Source organism: Phyllobates terribilis, unplaced genomic scaffold (assembly GCF_046119375.1).
Source record: "Phyllobates terribilis strain yellow unplaced genomic scaffold, ASM4611937v1 Scaffold_167__1_contigs__length_4167997, whole genome shotgun sequence".
NCBI lineage: Eukaryota > Metazoa > Chordata > Amphibia > Anura > Dendrobatidae > Phyllobates > Phyllobates terribilis.
In genome coordinates, this window is record NW_027362927.1 from 3,778,465 (window position 1) to 3,793,218 (window position 14,754).

At 47.4% G+C, this 14,754-nt stretch overlaps 1 protein-coding gene across 1 annotated transcript; it reads right to left on the reverse strand.

The window, feature by feature from the left end:
• Nucleotides 1–38: 38 nt before the first annotated feature.
• LOC141207929 (gastrula zinc finger protein XlCGF53.1-like) lies at nt 39–7,924 on the reverse strand. The gene is made up of 4 exons (XM_073664499.1): nt 7,860–7,924; nt 465–604; nt 231–335; nt 39–156 (listed from the first exon to the last, which is right to left on the reverse strand). The coding sequence occupies exons 2-4, from the start codon at nt 531–533 to the stop codon at nt 103–105; spliced, it is 228 nt and encodes a 75-aa protein (XP_073520600.1). The 5' UTR covers nt 534–604; nt 7,860–7,924; the 3' UTR covers nt 39–102.
• Between the last annotated feature and the right edge of the window lie 6,830 nt (nt 7,925–14,754).

Consider the following 14,754-nt stretch of genomic DNA (forward strand, 5'->3'; position numbering starts at 1 on the left):
ATAGGACGTGTGCATTTAGTCCTGTCTATTACCTGGTGATGTGAGGGGCTGGGGAACCTCCATCATGACGTCCTTGTACAGATCTTTGTGTCCTTCTAAATACTACCACTCCTCCATGGAGAAATAGACAGCGACATCCTGACACCTTATAGGAACCTGACACATACAATGATACCGTCATCCCGCCAATCCCTTCATATCATTACTGTATAATTTCCCAGCAGTGTCACCTCTCCAGTCAGCAGCTCAATCATCTTGTAGGCGAGTTCTAGGATCTTCTGGTCATTGATGTCCTCATGTATCAGGGGGTGAGGTGGAGGCCTCGTGATTAATCTCTGGTTATGGAGAGACACATTAATAAATCTCACTACAGACATTTCCAGAGTCCTCACCTCTCCAGTTCTGTCCATCTGTTATTCCCATAGATAAGAATGATGTAATGTGATGTCATCAGAATCTCTCACCTCTCCAGTAAGCCGGAAAAGGATCTCTAGGGTGAGGTGTAATATCCTCTCCACCATCTTGTCCATCATTTTCCTGGATAAATCAGGAAAATGTTCTTATATAGACGACTTTCACTGAGAGGATCCGGTATTTTAGAGATCTGAATGAGAAAAAGATAAGCTGATGGATAAGACCATTTTTCTGCAAACGATGGTGCGGAATCTAAACTGTACCATGAGTACCCTTCATCCCTTAATCTGGTGTTCAGGTCTATTGCCTGTATATTAAAATCTGTGACATTCTAGCAGTACCTTCTCAACCGTAAAATTTGGCCCTTGGGTTTTCCTCTTTTTATGGGGATGGGGGTGGGGGTGGTGGTTATCCCACTTCAATAGTTTATTAGTGCTTGAAGGTTTATGGTAGATGAGTGTCCCTATGGTCCCATTACAATCCTTCTTGATCAGTACATACAGGAAAGGCAACTGGTAATAATTGGTGTTGGTCTGCTCCTTTAAACAAAATGTACTTTTCAGGTTATCCCCCAGTACCCTCACTTTTCATCCCTTCTTTTGAGGTCCACACAGTCAGACTCTACCGGCCCTTCTCCCTGCCAGTGGCGGTTGTGTATCGCCCTCCGGCCCCCTCCCGTCAGTTTGTGGATCACTTTGCCACTTAACTTCCAAACTTTCTATCCTATGACATCCCCACCCCCATCATGGGAGACTTTAACATCCCAATTAGCGATTCCCTCTCCCTATCTGCCGCTCATCTTTTATCGCTAACTTCCTCCTTCGGCCTTTCACAGCTTACTAATTCTCCTACACATAAAGATGGAAATACTCTTTGACCTGATCTTCGCCCAGCTCTGTTCAATACATGACATTACTAACTCTCCTCTTCCACTCTCTGATCACAACCTTCTCTCATTCTCTGTCAAGAACTGTCACCCTGCTCAAGACACCCCTACTTTCCACACTTATAGAAATATACATGCCATTAACACCCAGAAATTTATGAAAACGTTGCAATGATCATTGGCCCCAATCTCCTCCCTCTCATGCCCTGACTCTGCACTGAAGCATTATAACGAAACATTGCAATGCGCCCTGGATGAAGGCACACCTCCTACACAGAGAACAACTCGGCACAGACGGCGACAACCCTGGAACACGCTGCAAGCACATTTTTTCCAGTGGTGCTCCAGGTGTGCCGAACGGCTGTGGACAAAATCTTGTCTGGCCGAAGATTTCCTCCATTATAAATTTATGCTTAAAACCTATAAAGCCGCCCTTCACCTATCCAAACAAACCTACTTTGACAACCTAATCATCTCATGGTCCAATAATCCTAAACACCTGTTTGACACTTTTCACTCTCTCCTTAATCAATAAGCACAGGCCCCAACCACCGACCTCAGCACTGACGATCTCGCCAATTATTTCAAAGAAAAAATTGACCATATCCGACAGGAAATTTTTTTCTCAATCCCCACATGTTATGCATGCTCCTCCGTCCCACATTGTATCTTGCTCATTTTCTGACTTCGAAACAGTAACGGAAGAAGAAGTGACAAGGCTCCTTGCTTCCTCTCGCTCTACCACCTGCACCAGTGACCCTATTCCTTCACATCTCCTTCAGTACCTTTCTCCAGCTGCCACCACTCACCTAACTAGTTTTCAAAATTTTAATTTTTATGCCCTTAAATCAGAGGGATATGTTACACAAAATAGTTAATAAATAAAATTTCCCACATGTCTACTTTACATCAGCGCAATTTTGGAACCAAATTTTTTTTCTAGTAAGGAGCTATAAGGGTTAAAAGTTGACCAGCGATTTCTCATTTTTACAACAAAATTTACAAAACCATTTTTTTTAGGGACCACATCACATTTGAAGTGACTTTGAAGGGCTTTTATGACAGAAAATACCCAAGAGTGACACCATTCTAAAAACTGCACCCCTCAAGGTGCTCAAAACCACATTCAAGAAGTTTAAAAACCCTTCAGGTTCTTCACAGGAATTTTTGGAATGTGGAAGAAAAAAATTAACATTTAACTTTTTTCACAAAAATGTTACTTTAGACCCAAATTTTTTTGTTTTCGCAGGGGTAACAGAAAAAAATGGACCCCAAAATTTGTGGTGAAATTTCCTCTGAGCACGCAGATACCCCATAAGTGAGGAAAAAACACTGTTTGAGAACACAGCAGGGCTCGGAAGGGAAGGAGCGCCATTTGACTTTTTGAATGTAAAATTTGCTTGAATAATTAGCGGACACCATGTTACGTTTGGAGAGCTCCTGATGTGCCTAAACAGTGGAAACCCCCCACAAGTGAACCCATTTTGGAAACTATACCCCTTAGGGAACCTATCTAGATGTGTGGTGAGCAACTTGAACACCCAGGTGCTTCACAGAAGTTTATAACATTGAACCGTAAAAATAAAATGTTCACATTTTTTCAGCAAAAATGTTTTTCAGCTCCCAATTTTGCATTTTCATAAGGGTAACAGGAGAAATTGCACTATGCAATTTGTTGTGCAATTTCTCCTGAGTAAGCCGATACTCCATATGTGCGGGAAAACCACTGTTTGGATGCGCGGCAGGGTTCAGAAGGGAAGGAGCGCTATTTGACTTTTTGAATGTAAAATTTGCTTGAATAATTAGCAGACACCATGTTGTGTTTGGAGAGCCCCTGATGTGCCTAAACAGTGGAAACCCCCCACAAGTGACACCATTTTGGAAACTAGACCCCTCAGGGAACTTATCTAGATGTGTGGTGAGCATCCTGAACCCCAAAGTGTTTTACAGAAGTTTATAACATGGAGCCGTGAAAATAAAAAAATCTAACTTTTACCACAAAAATTATGTTTTAGCCCCAATTTTTTTATTTTCACAAGGGTAAGAGGGGAAAATGGACCCCAAAAACTGTTGTGCAATTTTTCCTGAGTAAGCCAATACCCCATATGTGGGGAAAATACAGTGTTTGGGCGCACGGCAGAGTTCAGAAGGGAAGGAGCACTGTGTGACTTTTTGAATGCAAAATTGTCTGGAATCGAGAGCGGATGCCATGTTGCGTTTGGAGAGCCCCTGATGTGCCTAAGTAGTGGAAACCCCCCACAAGTGACCCCATTTTGGAAACTACACACCTCAAGGATTTTATCAAGGGGTATAGTGAACATTTTGAACCCAGAGGTACGACACAGAATTTGATAACATTAGGTCATCATATTAATAAGTTGTCATTAGTCTTGAGTGCAAGTGCTCGCTATTTGAGTTTGCATCGGGTGCTCAGATATGCACCATGTATCGCGGGTGCTCGAGTGACATGCTCGTGTCCCCGCCCCGCATGCTTCACGGTTATTAGACACCAAAAAAAAACATGCGGGGATCGCTGGTGCATGGCAATCCCCGCAAGGTTTTTTTGGCTGTATAACAGCTGCAAAACATTTGGGACGGAGACTCGAGCATGTCACCCGAGCACCCGATGCAAACTCAAGTAGCGAGCACTTGCGTTCAACATTAGTCACCTTATCGTCATTTTTTTTTTCTACTTCTGAAAAAATCCCAGCCCCAACCCTAACCCTAACCTTAGCCCAACCCTAACTCTAGCCTAACCCTAGCCCAACCCCAACCCTAGCCCAACCCCAACCCTAACCCTAGCACAACCCTAACCCTAAAGTTTATTTTTTACACCGTTCCTCGTGCGGTATAAGTGATTAGACGACTTTATTATTCGGGTCGGTGCAATTACAGTGATGCCAGATTCATAACGGGTTTTTATGATTGACAGCTGTCACACACTTAAAAGACACATTTTTTTGCAGACTAGTTTTTACATCGCCATATTTTGAGAGCTATAATTTTTCCATATTTCGGCCGACAGTCATTTACATTTGTCTTTTTGATCGCGTTTTATTCCATTTTTTGTTTGGCGGTATGATGATAAAGCATGGTTTTATGTTTCGTTTTTTTGCTTTTTTTTTATCGTGTTCACTAAAAGGGTTAACTAGCAGGACAGTTTTATAGGTCAGGTCGTTCCGGACGCGGCGATACCAAATATGTGTACTTTTATTGGTTTATTTTTTTTTTCATAAGATTATTTTTTTATGGGTACAATATATATATATATATATTTATTTTTAATTTATTTTTTTCTGACATTTTTATTACTTTTACACATTGTCCCACTATGGGATTTTCACTTTTTGCAGCCTGATCGGCTGCATGGCATAGAGAGCAGCAGCTCCCTATGCCATGCAGTCTGTCAGCGCTGCACAGGGAGAAGTTACTTTGGTCGTGCACTGTGCATGACCAAAGCAACTTCCTGCCTCCTGGTGTCCCAGATGTTGTCATGATGACGTCGGGTCACCATGGCAACATCCGGGACCGGACTCCGATGCTGCTGGACGCCGGCAGACAAGGTAAGTATCGAGCTTACCTCCTCTTGCCACCGGAATGCTGCGATTGATTTCGATCGCATTTCGGAGGTTAATGTGCCGGGAGCGGTGCGGGGCTGCTCCCTGCACATAGCACTGGGTGTCAGCTGTAACAATCAGCTGACACCCGGTGGCGATCTCGCCCGCACCGCTTGTGTGTGGGCGAAATCGCCAGGGTGTATTAATACGCATCAGGCCCAGGGCACAGATACGTACTAATATGCCCTGGGTCATAAAGGGGTTAAACACGCCAGCATACATCCATTACTTAAATAAACATCCCTTGACCAGAACTGTGCTGCTAACTACAGACCTATTTCCAATCTTCCCTTTATCTCTAAACTCCTGGAATGACTGGTCCACTGCTGTCTAATCTGCAATCTCTCAGATAACTCCCTTCTTGACCCTTTACAATCTGGTTTCCGCTCTTTACATTCTACTGAAACTGCACTCACTAAAATGTCTAATGATCTACTAACAGCCAAATCTAATGGTCACTACTCCCTGCTGATTCTCCTGGATCTCTCTGCAGCATTCGACACTGTGGATCTACCTCTCTGCCTGCTCCTTCACTGTGTCTTTTGCTGGCTCCTCTTCCTCTCCCCTTCCCCTTATTGTCGTGGTTCCTCAATGATCAGTCTTAGGCCCCCTTCTTTTCTCCTTATATTCCGCTCCTATTGGACAAACAATCAGCAGATTCGGTTTTTAGTACCATCTCTATGCTGATGACACCCAATTATACACCTCTTCTTCGGACATCACCCCTGCATTATTACAAAATACCAGTGATTGTCTTTCCGCTGTCTCTAACACTATCTAAAATTGAATCTGTCAAAAACTGAACTACTCGTATTTCCTCCCTCCACTAACCTACCTATGCCCAATATTGCCATCTCCGTTTGTGGCTCCATCATTACTCGCCAGCAAAATGCCCGCTGTCTTGGGGTCATACTTGATTCAGATCTTTCCTTCACTCCTCACATCAAATCGCTCGCTCGTGTCATCTACACCTCCAAAACATCTCTAGAATCAGAAATTTTCTTACCTTTGACTCTGTAAAAACTCTTACTGTAGCTCTTATTCATTCTCGTCTGGACTATTGCAACTCTTTACTTATCGGTCTCCCTCTTTCTAAACATTCCCCTCTCCAATCCGTCCTGAACGCAGCAGTCAGGGTCATATTCCTCACCAACCGATACAACAATGCCTCTTCCCTGTGCCAGTCATTGCACTGATTGCCCATCCAATACAGAGTTCAATATAAACTTATTGCTCTTACCCACAAAGCTCTTGACGATTCTGCACCGCCCTACATCACCTCCCTCGTGTCAGTCTATCACCCTACCCGTGCCCTCTGTTCTGCTAATGACTTAAAACTAAAATCTTCCATAATCTGAACCTCTCACTCCCGTCTCCAAGTTTTCTCGCATGCTGCACCAATTCTTTGGAATGCATTACCCAGGACAATTTGATTAATTCCCAATACTCACAGTTTTAAGCGTGCCGTAAAAACCCATTTCTTTAGATTGGCCTATCACCTCAACACACTTATCTAACTGTCCCAGTTTGGCCCATATTAAAATTTTCTTCAAAAATACTGGCACATACTGGCTGGCGACCAGTTCATGTGGTGTTATGTACTTACCCTATTTAGTATATTAAGGCTGTATTATACAATATATGAACATTTTACCTTTTGTGTCTCCCCTATTTCCTTACAGACTGTAAGCTTGCGAGCAGGGCCCTCACTCCTTTTAATTTCTGAGTTATGCTTATTCTGTAAAGTCTGTATTGTCTGTATAAGTCCCCCCTAAAATTGTAAAGTGCTGTGGAATATGTTGTCGCTATAAAAATAAAAATTATTATTATAATAAATTCAGATGTAAATCTCAGGCCCACTCTATTGATGTTGAGTTCCCCGACAAATTCAAAAGATTGTTCACTCGTCCCTGACCAGGTGATAAAAATGTCATCAAGATATTTGTACCATACCCCAATATATGGATGCCATCACTTATCATCATCCCTGAATATTGTGGATTCCTCCCACCAGTCCAGGGATAAGTTAGCATATGAGGGGGCACAGAGGCTACCCATCGCAGTACCCCTGAGCTGGTGGAAGTACTTCCTGTCAAAAACAAAGGAGTTATGAGTAAGAGTGAATTTTAGAAGATCCTCCATGAAGTCATTATGTCTGCTACACTCTATTGATCTCGATTTCAAGAAACGTCTTACTCCTCTGATACCATCCTCATGCGGTATATTACTGTACAAAGCCTCGATATCTAGTAAGGCCTGCTCCCCTACATGCATGTATACATGCTCGAGGGTCTACATGTAGGGGAGCAGGCAAAGGGAAAACCAACTCCAGAGGGATTATTCCAACTGTAAAACCTCAGGTGGTACTATGGGAACATTATATTGTGTGGGGGGCATCATACACACTGCATAAGGGGCATAATGGGGGCATTACACTGTGTGGGGGGCATCATACATACTGCATAAGGGACATAACGGGGACATTACACTGTGTGGGGGCATCATACATCCTGCATAAGGGGCATTACACTGTGTGGGGGCATCATACATCCTGCATAAGGGGCATAATGGGGGCATTACACTGTGTGGGGGCATCATACAAACTGCATAACGGGCATAATGGGGGCATTATACTGTGTGGGGGCATCATACATCCTGTATAAGGGGCATAATGGGGGCATTACACTGTGTGGGGGCATCATACATCCTGCATAAGGGGCATAATGGGGCATTACACTGTGGGGGGCAGTAAAGGGGTCCTGTACTATGAGAACAATACGTTTCCTCCCTTCCTGTCTCCATAGTTGGGTCGTATGTATCTATTACAGGAAACAGAACAAAGACCTTATGATTCTTATAAAGGGGCAACACAAGACCCCAAAAGAGTCTCCGTGCTGAAGGGGTTAATGCCCCCTGCGCCCAGTAATGGGGTCTCCACATACCTCCACCTGCAGAGCCGCCACCACATATATGGCTGCTCTGTGCGCACAGGAGCTGTGATGAGGTCACAGGAGGGGAGGAGTCAGGGGTCACATGATCAGGGGCCTCAGTGGATGCAGGACTCTGCTGTGCTGGTTGTCATGGTGCTGGATGAGCTGAAGTTTATGTGTGGGGTCAGGAGGGGTTTACAGTGTGGATGTAGCAGAGCCGCCTGTGTACGAGGTGTACGGAGCAGAGCCGCGTGTGTACGAGGTGTACGGAGCAGAGCCGCGTGTGTACGAGGTGTACGGAGCAGAGCCGCGTGTGTACGAGGTGTACGAAGCGGAGCCGTGTGTGTACAAGGTGTACGGAGCGGAGCCGCGTGTGTACGAGGTGTACGGAGCGGAGCCGCGTGTGTACGAGGTGTACGGAGCAGAGCCGCGTGTTTACGAGGTGTACGGAGCGGAGCCGTGTGTGTACGAGGTGTACGGAGCAGAGCCGCGCGTGTACGAGGTGTACGGAGCGGAGCCGCGTGTGTACGAGGTGTACGGAGCAGAGCCGTGTGTTTACGAGGTGTACGGAGCGGAGCCGCGTGTGTACGAGGTGTACGGAGCAGAGCCGTGTGTTTACGAGGTGTACGGAGCGGAGCCGTGTGTGTACGAGGTGTACGGAGCAGAGCCGCGCGTGTACGAGGTGTACGGAGCAGAGCCGCGTGTGTACGAGGTGTACGGAGCGGAGCCGTGTGTGTACGAGGCGTACGGAGCGGAGCCGCACGTGTACGAGGTGTACGAAGCGGAGCCGCGCGTGTACGAGGCGTACGGAGCGGAGCCGCGCGTGTACGAGGCGTACGGAGCGGAGCCGCGCGTGTACGAGGTGTACGGAGCCACGCGTGTATGAGGTGTACGGAGCGGAGCCGCGCGTGTACGAGGTGTACGGAGCGGAGCCGAGTGTGTACGAGGTGTACAGAGTGGAGCCGCGTGTGTACGAGGTGTACAGAGCGGAGCCGCATGTGTACGAGGTGTACGGAGCAGAGCCGCACGTGTGTACGAGATGTACGGGGCGGAGCCGCGTGTGTACGAGGAGTACGGAGCGGAGCCGCGTGTTTACGAGATGTACGGAGCGGAGCCGCGTGTTTACGAGGTGTACGGAGCAGATCCGTGTGTGTACGAGATGTACGGAGCGGAGGCACGAGTGTACGAGGTGTACGGATCGGAGCCGCACATGTACTAGGTGCACGGAGCGGAGCCGCGTGTGTACGAGATGTATGGAGCGGAGCCACGCGTGTACAAGGTGTACGGAGCAGAGCGGTGTGTGTACGAGGTGTACGATCACTATATCACTTATCTTTATAAATCTACACATGCAGTACAGAATATATACATACTGACCCTATACACATACAGTACAGAATATATACATACTGACCCTATACACATACAGTACAGACCAAAAGTTTGGACACACCTCATTTAAAGATTTTTCTGTATTTTCATGACTATGAAAATTGTACATTCACACTGAAGGCATCAAAACTATGAATTAACACATGTGGAATTATATACTTAACAAAAAAGTGTGAAACAACTGAAAATATGTCTTATATTCTAGGTTCTTCAAAGGAGCCACCTTTTGCTTTGATGACTGCTTTGCAAAACTCTTGGCATTCTCTTGATGAGCTTCAAGAGGTAGTCACCAGAAATGGTTTTCACTTCACAGGTGTGCCCTGTCAGGTTTAATAAGTGGGACTTCTTGCCTTCCAACAATCTTGAAGGAGTTCCCAGAGATGCTTAGCACTTGTTGGCCCTTTTGCCTTCACTCTGCGGTCCAGCTCACCCCAAACCATCTCGATTGGGTTCAGGTCTGGTGACTGTGGAGGCCAGGTCATCTGGCGTAGCACCCCATCACTCTCCTTCTTGGTCAAATAGCCCTTAAACAGCCTGGAGGTGTGTTTGGGGTCATTGTCCTGTTGAAAAATAAATGATGATCCAGCTAAACGCAAACCGTATGGAATAGCATGCCGCTGCAAGATGCTGTGGTAGCCATGCTGGTTCAGTATGCCTTCAATTTTGAATAAATCCCCAACAGTGTCACCAGCAAAGCACCCCCACACCAGTTGTTTCACACTTTTTTGTTAAGTATATAATTCCACATGTGTTAATTCATAGTTTTGATGCCTTTAGGGTGAATGTATAATTTTCATAGTCATGAAAATACAGAATAATCTTTAAGAGAGAAGGTGTGTTCAAACTTTTGGTCTGTACTGTATATATATATATATATATATATATATTGTAAGGTGGCTGCCGGACAGGTCGTGGACGGGAGGTATGTGTCCCCGAAGTACCAAGCTTCGGTGATATAGGACTGGGAGAAGCCGGCTCCAGCACACATAGTACTGAGAGGAATTTAATTGGCCCGGATTACAGGGCCGGTTTTACGAGCAGCTGAAAGAGCTGGGGGGTGGGGAAATAGCTGCTCACTTACCTCCAGTCCAGGTCTTGGAAGGCTGATTTAAGACAACGGCGCCTGTCTCTATCAGTCTGTGTGTGTTGGGCAAGGTGAGCAGACCTTGCATGTGCTCCTTAGACTCTGCAGGAGGCAGAGGAAGGCACTTTGTTTAAACGGCTGAAGCCGTGCTGCATGGACTTGTTATTTTGAGCTTTGTTCTGTTATTCCTTTTTGTGCCAGGAAAAGGCTGTTACTTTTGTTTCCTCACTGTTGTATGGACACTAAATAAACCACCAGTTTGTTTGAACCCGCGGACTGCATCACTGTGTGAATCTGTGCCTACCTCCAACGTGGCTCAGTGAGTACAAATCCCTACAATTGGTGCTAGAAGCACGGGCACAGATCCCAAGCAGCAGTGTGACTGCTGCAAGAAGACGTATATGTCCTGGGTGAAGTCCGCCATAAGCCAGCAAGTGTCGCCAGACAAAATGGAGTACCTGCTTAAACATTTGTTGCAGGCACAGCAGGCGCAACAAGCGCAACACCAGCAGCAGTACCAGCAGAGCATGCTGCAGCAGGAAACAAATAAACTTCTGATGCAGCAGATCCAACAGCAGCAAAGACAAATGAAAATCTTGGCAGAGCAGATCCATGGCAGGACGACCGCCACATCCTCAGATCCAGGTGATGACTCATACGTCAGGAAGACGGTAAGAAGAGCATTACAAAAGAAGACCCCGGGTGATGACGTTGAGGCGTTCTTGACTGTCTTTGAGAGGGTGGCAGAGCGGGAAAAATTGTCTCCGGAGCAGTAGGCGGAGGTGCTGGCGCCACATTTGACAGGTGAGCCGCAGAAGGCCTATGACTTGGCCTTGCAGGACGCGAAAGAGTACGCTAAGTTGAAAACTGAGATTTTGGCACGCTTAGCAGTGACTCTGACTGTCAGGGCGCAATGGGTGCACTACTGGGCCTATTGCAGTGACAAACCTCCCCGGTCCCAGATGTTCGACCTCCTACACCTGGTCCAAAAGTGGTTGCAACCTGAATCTTCTTCCCCAGCACAGATGGTGGAGAAGGTCATTATAGACAGTTTTATACACTCTCTTCCGAAGTTGGTGAAATCCTGGGTTGCTCAGGGAGATCCCCATAATGCCGATGACTTGGTGGGGTTGGTGGAAAGATACCAGGCGGTTGAGAGTCCGTTGGAAAAACAAGGGGTCGTAGTCTCTCAATACTGGGGTTCTCAAAAGGCAGCGGACAACCAAAAGAAGGTAGCTAGCGCCACACCTGGGGGGCGTCATAGAGTTCAGGAGGGGTCTGAGTTGCTGCCCAACGTCCCACCTCATAATATAGTGTGTTGGAGATGTCATACCCCTGGCCATACTGCCGCCCGGTGTTCCGTAAACTCTGAGCCAATGGACTGCAACATGGGCCGACGTTGCTCTTATTTTGCCTACCCTGCCTGCGACGCGTTTTCTCAACATGGCAAGGGCCCTCAGGCATGCTCAGTGTCAGTAAAGGGGGCACAAGTCTCTGGACTATTGGACTCAGGAAGTTTGGAGACCCTGATAAGGGCCACACTCCCTCATGGACTGATTCCTGGGCCAATGGCCCCGGTGGATGTAAACACGGACTGTGGCACCACATCTCATGAAGTGGCGGTCGTTAAGGACCTATTGAATCCCATAATAATTGGACGTGACTTTGCATTATTCTGGGAAATGTGGGGGAAAGCGGGGACACGCGTGGCTCCGCTCCGTACACCTCATACGCACACGGTTCCGCTCCGCACGCCTCGTACACACGCAGTTTCGCTCCGTACACCTCGTACACACGCGGCTCCGCTCCGAATGCCTCGAACACTCGGCTCCTCTCCGTACGCCTCGTACACGCGCGGCTCCGCTCAGTACACCTCGTAAACGCGCGGCTCCGCTCAGTACACCTCGTACACGCGCTGCTCCGCTCAGTACACCTCGTACAGGCCCGGCTTCGCTCAGTACACCTCGTACACACACGGTTCCGCTCAGTACACCTCGTACACACACGGTTCCGCTCAGTACACCTCGTACACACACGGTTCCGCTCCGTACACCTCGTACACACACGGTTCCGCTCTGAACACCTCGTACACACACGGTTCTGCTCCGTATGCCTCGTACACACACGGTTCCGCTCCGTGCGCCTCGTACACGCACGGTTCCGCTCCGTACTCCTCGTATACGCACGGTTCCGCTCCGTAAGCATCGTACACACGCGGCTCCGCTCCGTACGCCTCGTACACGCGCGGCTCCGCTCCGTACGCCTCGTACACGCGCGGCTCCGCTCCGTACGCCTCGTACACGCGCGGCTCCGCTCCGTACGCCTCGTACACGCGCGGCTCCGCTCCGTACGCCTCGTACACACGCGGCTCTGCTACATCCACACTGTAAACCCCTCCTGACCCCACACATAAACTTCAGCTCATCCAGCACCATGACAACCAGCACAGCAGAGTCCTGCATCCACTGAGGCCCCTGATCATGTGACCCCTGACTCCTCCCCTCCTGTGACCTCCTCACAGCTCCTGTGCGCACAGAGCAGCCATATATGTGGTGGCGGCTCTGCAGGTGGAGGTATGTGGAGATCCCCCATTACTGGAGCATTAATACTAGATATATATTGCACAGGGGATATCGCAGCCAATTCCCTCTAGAATAATCCTGGAATCGCAGCATTAGATGATTATTTCTCAGCGGTTTCTGTGGCACAGCTCCCAGCGTCCCGTACTCTATGGGACTGTCCCGTCCCGTATTCTGTGGGACTGTCCCGTCCCGTCTCCGCTGTTCTCCGGCTCATACTCCCCTCTCGGACATCTTCGTAGCTCCTCCCTGTGAAGCGCATAAATTACACTTATAATATTCACTTCACTTTATGGGAATCAGTAAATGGCGTGATTGATATTTTTTCTCTATTAAACTTATAAGAAATGTATTAACAGCGTAACGCTGTGGCCGTGTTCACATGTAGATTAAGTGCGGCGTTTTCTTTAATGCTTCTTTTCTGCACGTTTTCTGTAGATGTCTGCAGCACACGACGCAGTAACAATCTTCTCTGACTATTGGTATTTGCTGCGTTTCTTTTATGCGTTTTCCTGCTTATTTGATGCAATTTTGGTGCAGATGTGAAGATGCGTTTTTAATGCTTTTTTATTAGTACAGAAAAGCTTTGATTCTGCACTTAAAAATGCTACAGTGTTTTTTTCTTCATGCTTTTTTTTTCAGAAGAAGCCTATAGAGAAAAAATACACCAAAACCGCAGATTTCTGCAGTGTCTTCAGACCACAGAGGGCTGATATTTCATGGAATCACATTCCGGAGCGTGTGTCCGTGTGATCCACGTGTAGACATATCCGTTTTTGGCCGTCAGCACGGATCACACAGCTCCATTCAAGTCAAAGGATCCATATAAACACATACCGCACCCGGATGCCATCCATGTGACACATACCGGCAGTTGGGAATTAGTGTACAGTTAGCGCTGTTCCCAAGCGCCAGGGGGTGCTGGACGTTGCCCTCATCATTGGTCCCTGCTGGCGCTGCGATCAACACCAGCAGGGACAATGATGAGAGTAGTAGTCTGCTCCCGGTTTCTACACCTGTAAAAATAGAAAAAAAAAATCCATATTCTCACCTAAGTGTCACCTGCTGTAATCCATGCGACCGATCACACCGAGGAACTGAAGAGAATGACTCCTGCAGCGAGCGGGCCCCAGAGCTGCGCTGAGCTCATGAGCGGTTTCCTGTCACTTGCTGAGGGCAGCTCTGGGGCCCGCTTGCTGCACGAGTGATCTGTCCCATGGATTACAGCTACTACTCTCATCATTGTCCCTGCTGGTGCTGATCACAGCGCCAGCAGGAAACAATGATGAGGAACAGCGCTAACTGTACACTGATTCCTAAGCGCCGATATGTGTGCTCCTGATGCGGCACACGGGCAGCACATGGTTGCCACACGTGTGCCACACACGGCTGCGGATATCTCCGGTACTGGTTTTTCCTGTACCGGAAATATCCGGACGTGTGAAACCGGCCTAACTGTCCAAGCAAAGTGGATGTGATTTCATGAGAATTGTGCCCCCTTGTGATAAATAAGGAGGAAAAGGCCTAAAAAATGCGGCAATAATTAGAGAAGATTGTTATTCTGTAGTTTGGTGCGAATCTTGCAGAAAGCCAAAAACACAGTATTTCTGCACTGTATGAACACGGCCTTACAGAAAAGCCGGATGTCGTATAGTGAAGCTACAAAGAAATGAGAAAGTTCTGCCGGCTCCGACTGTGAATGAAGGAGCAAAAAAATAATCTACAGGTCCCAACAAGAGATGAGCAGGACGCACAGATGACGGCGCGCTGCCCTGGGTGATCAAAAGTCGCGCTGGGGACTAATTGGTGGGAAAACTATCACCTTTAATAATCCTCCAACAGTTCTGGCATG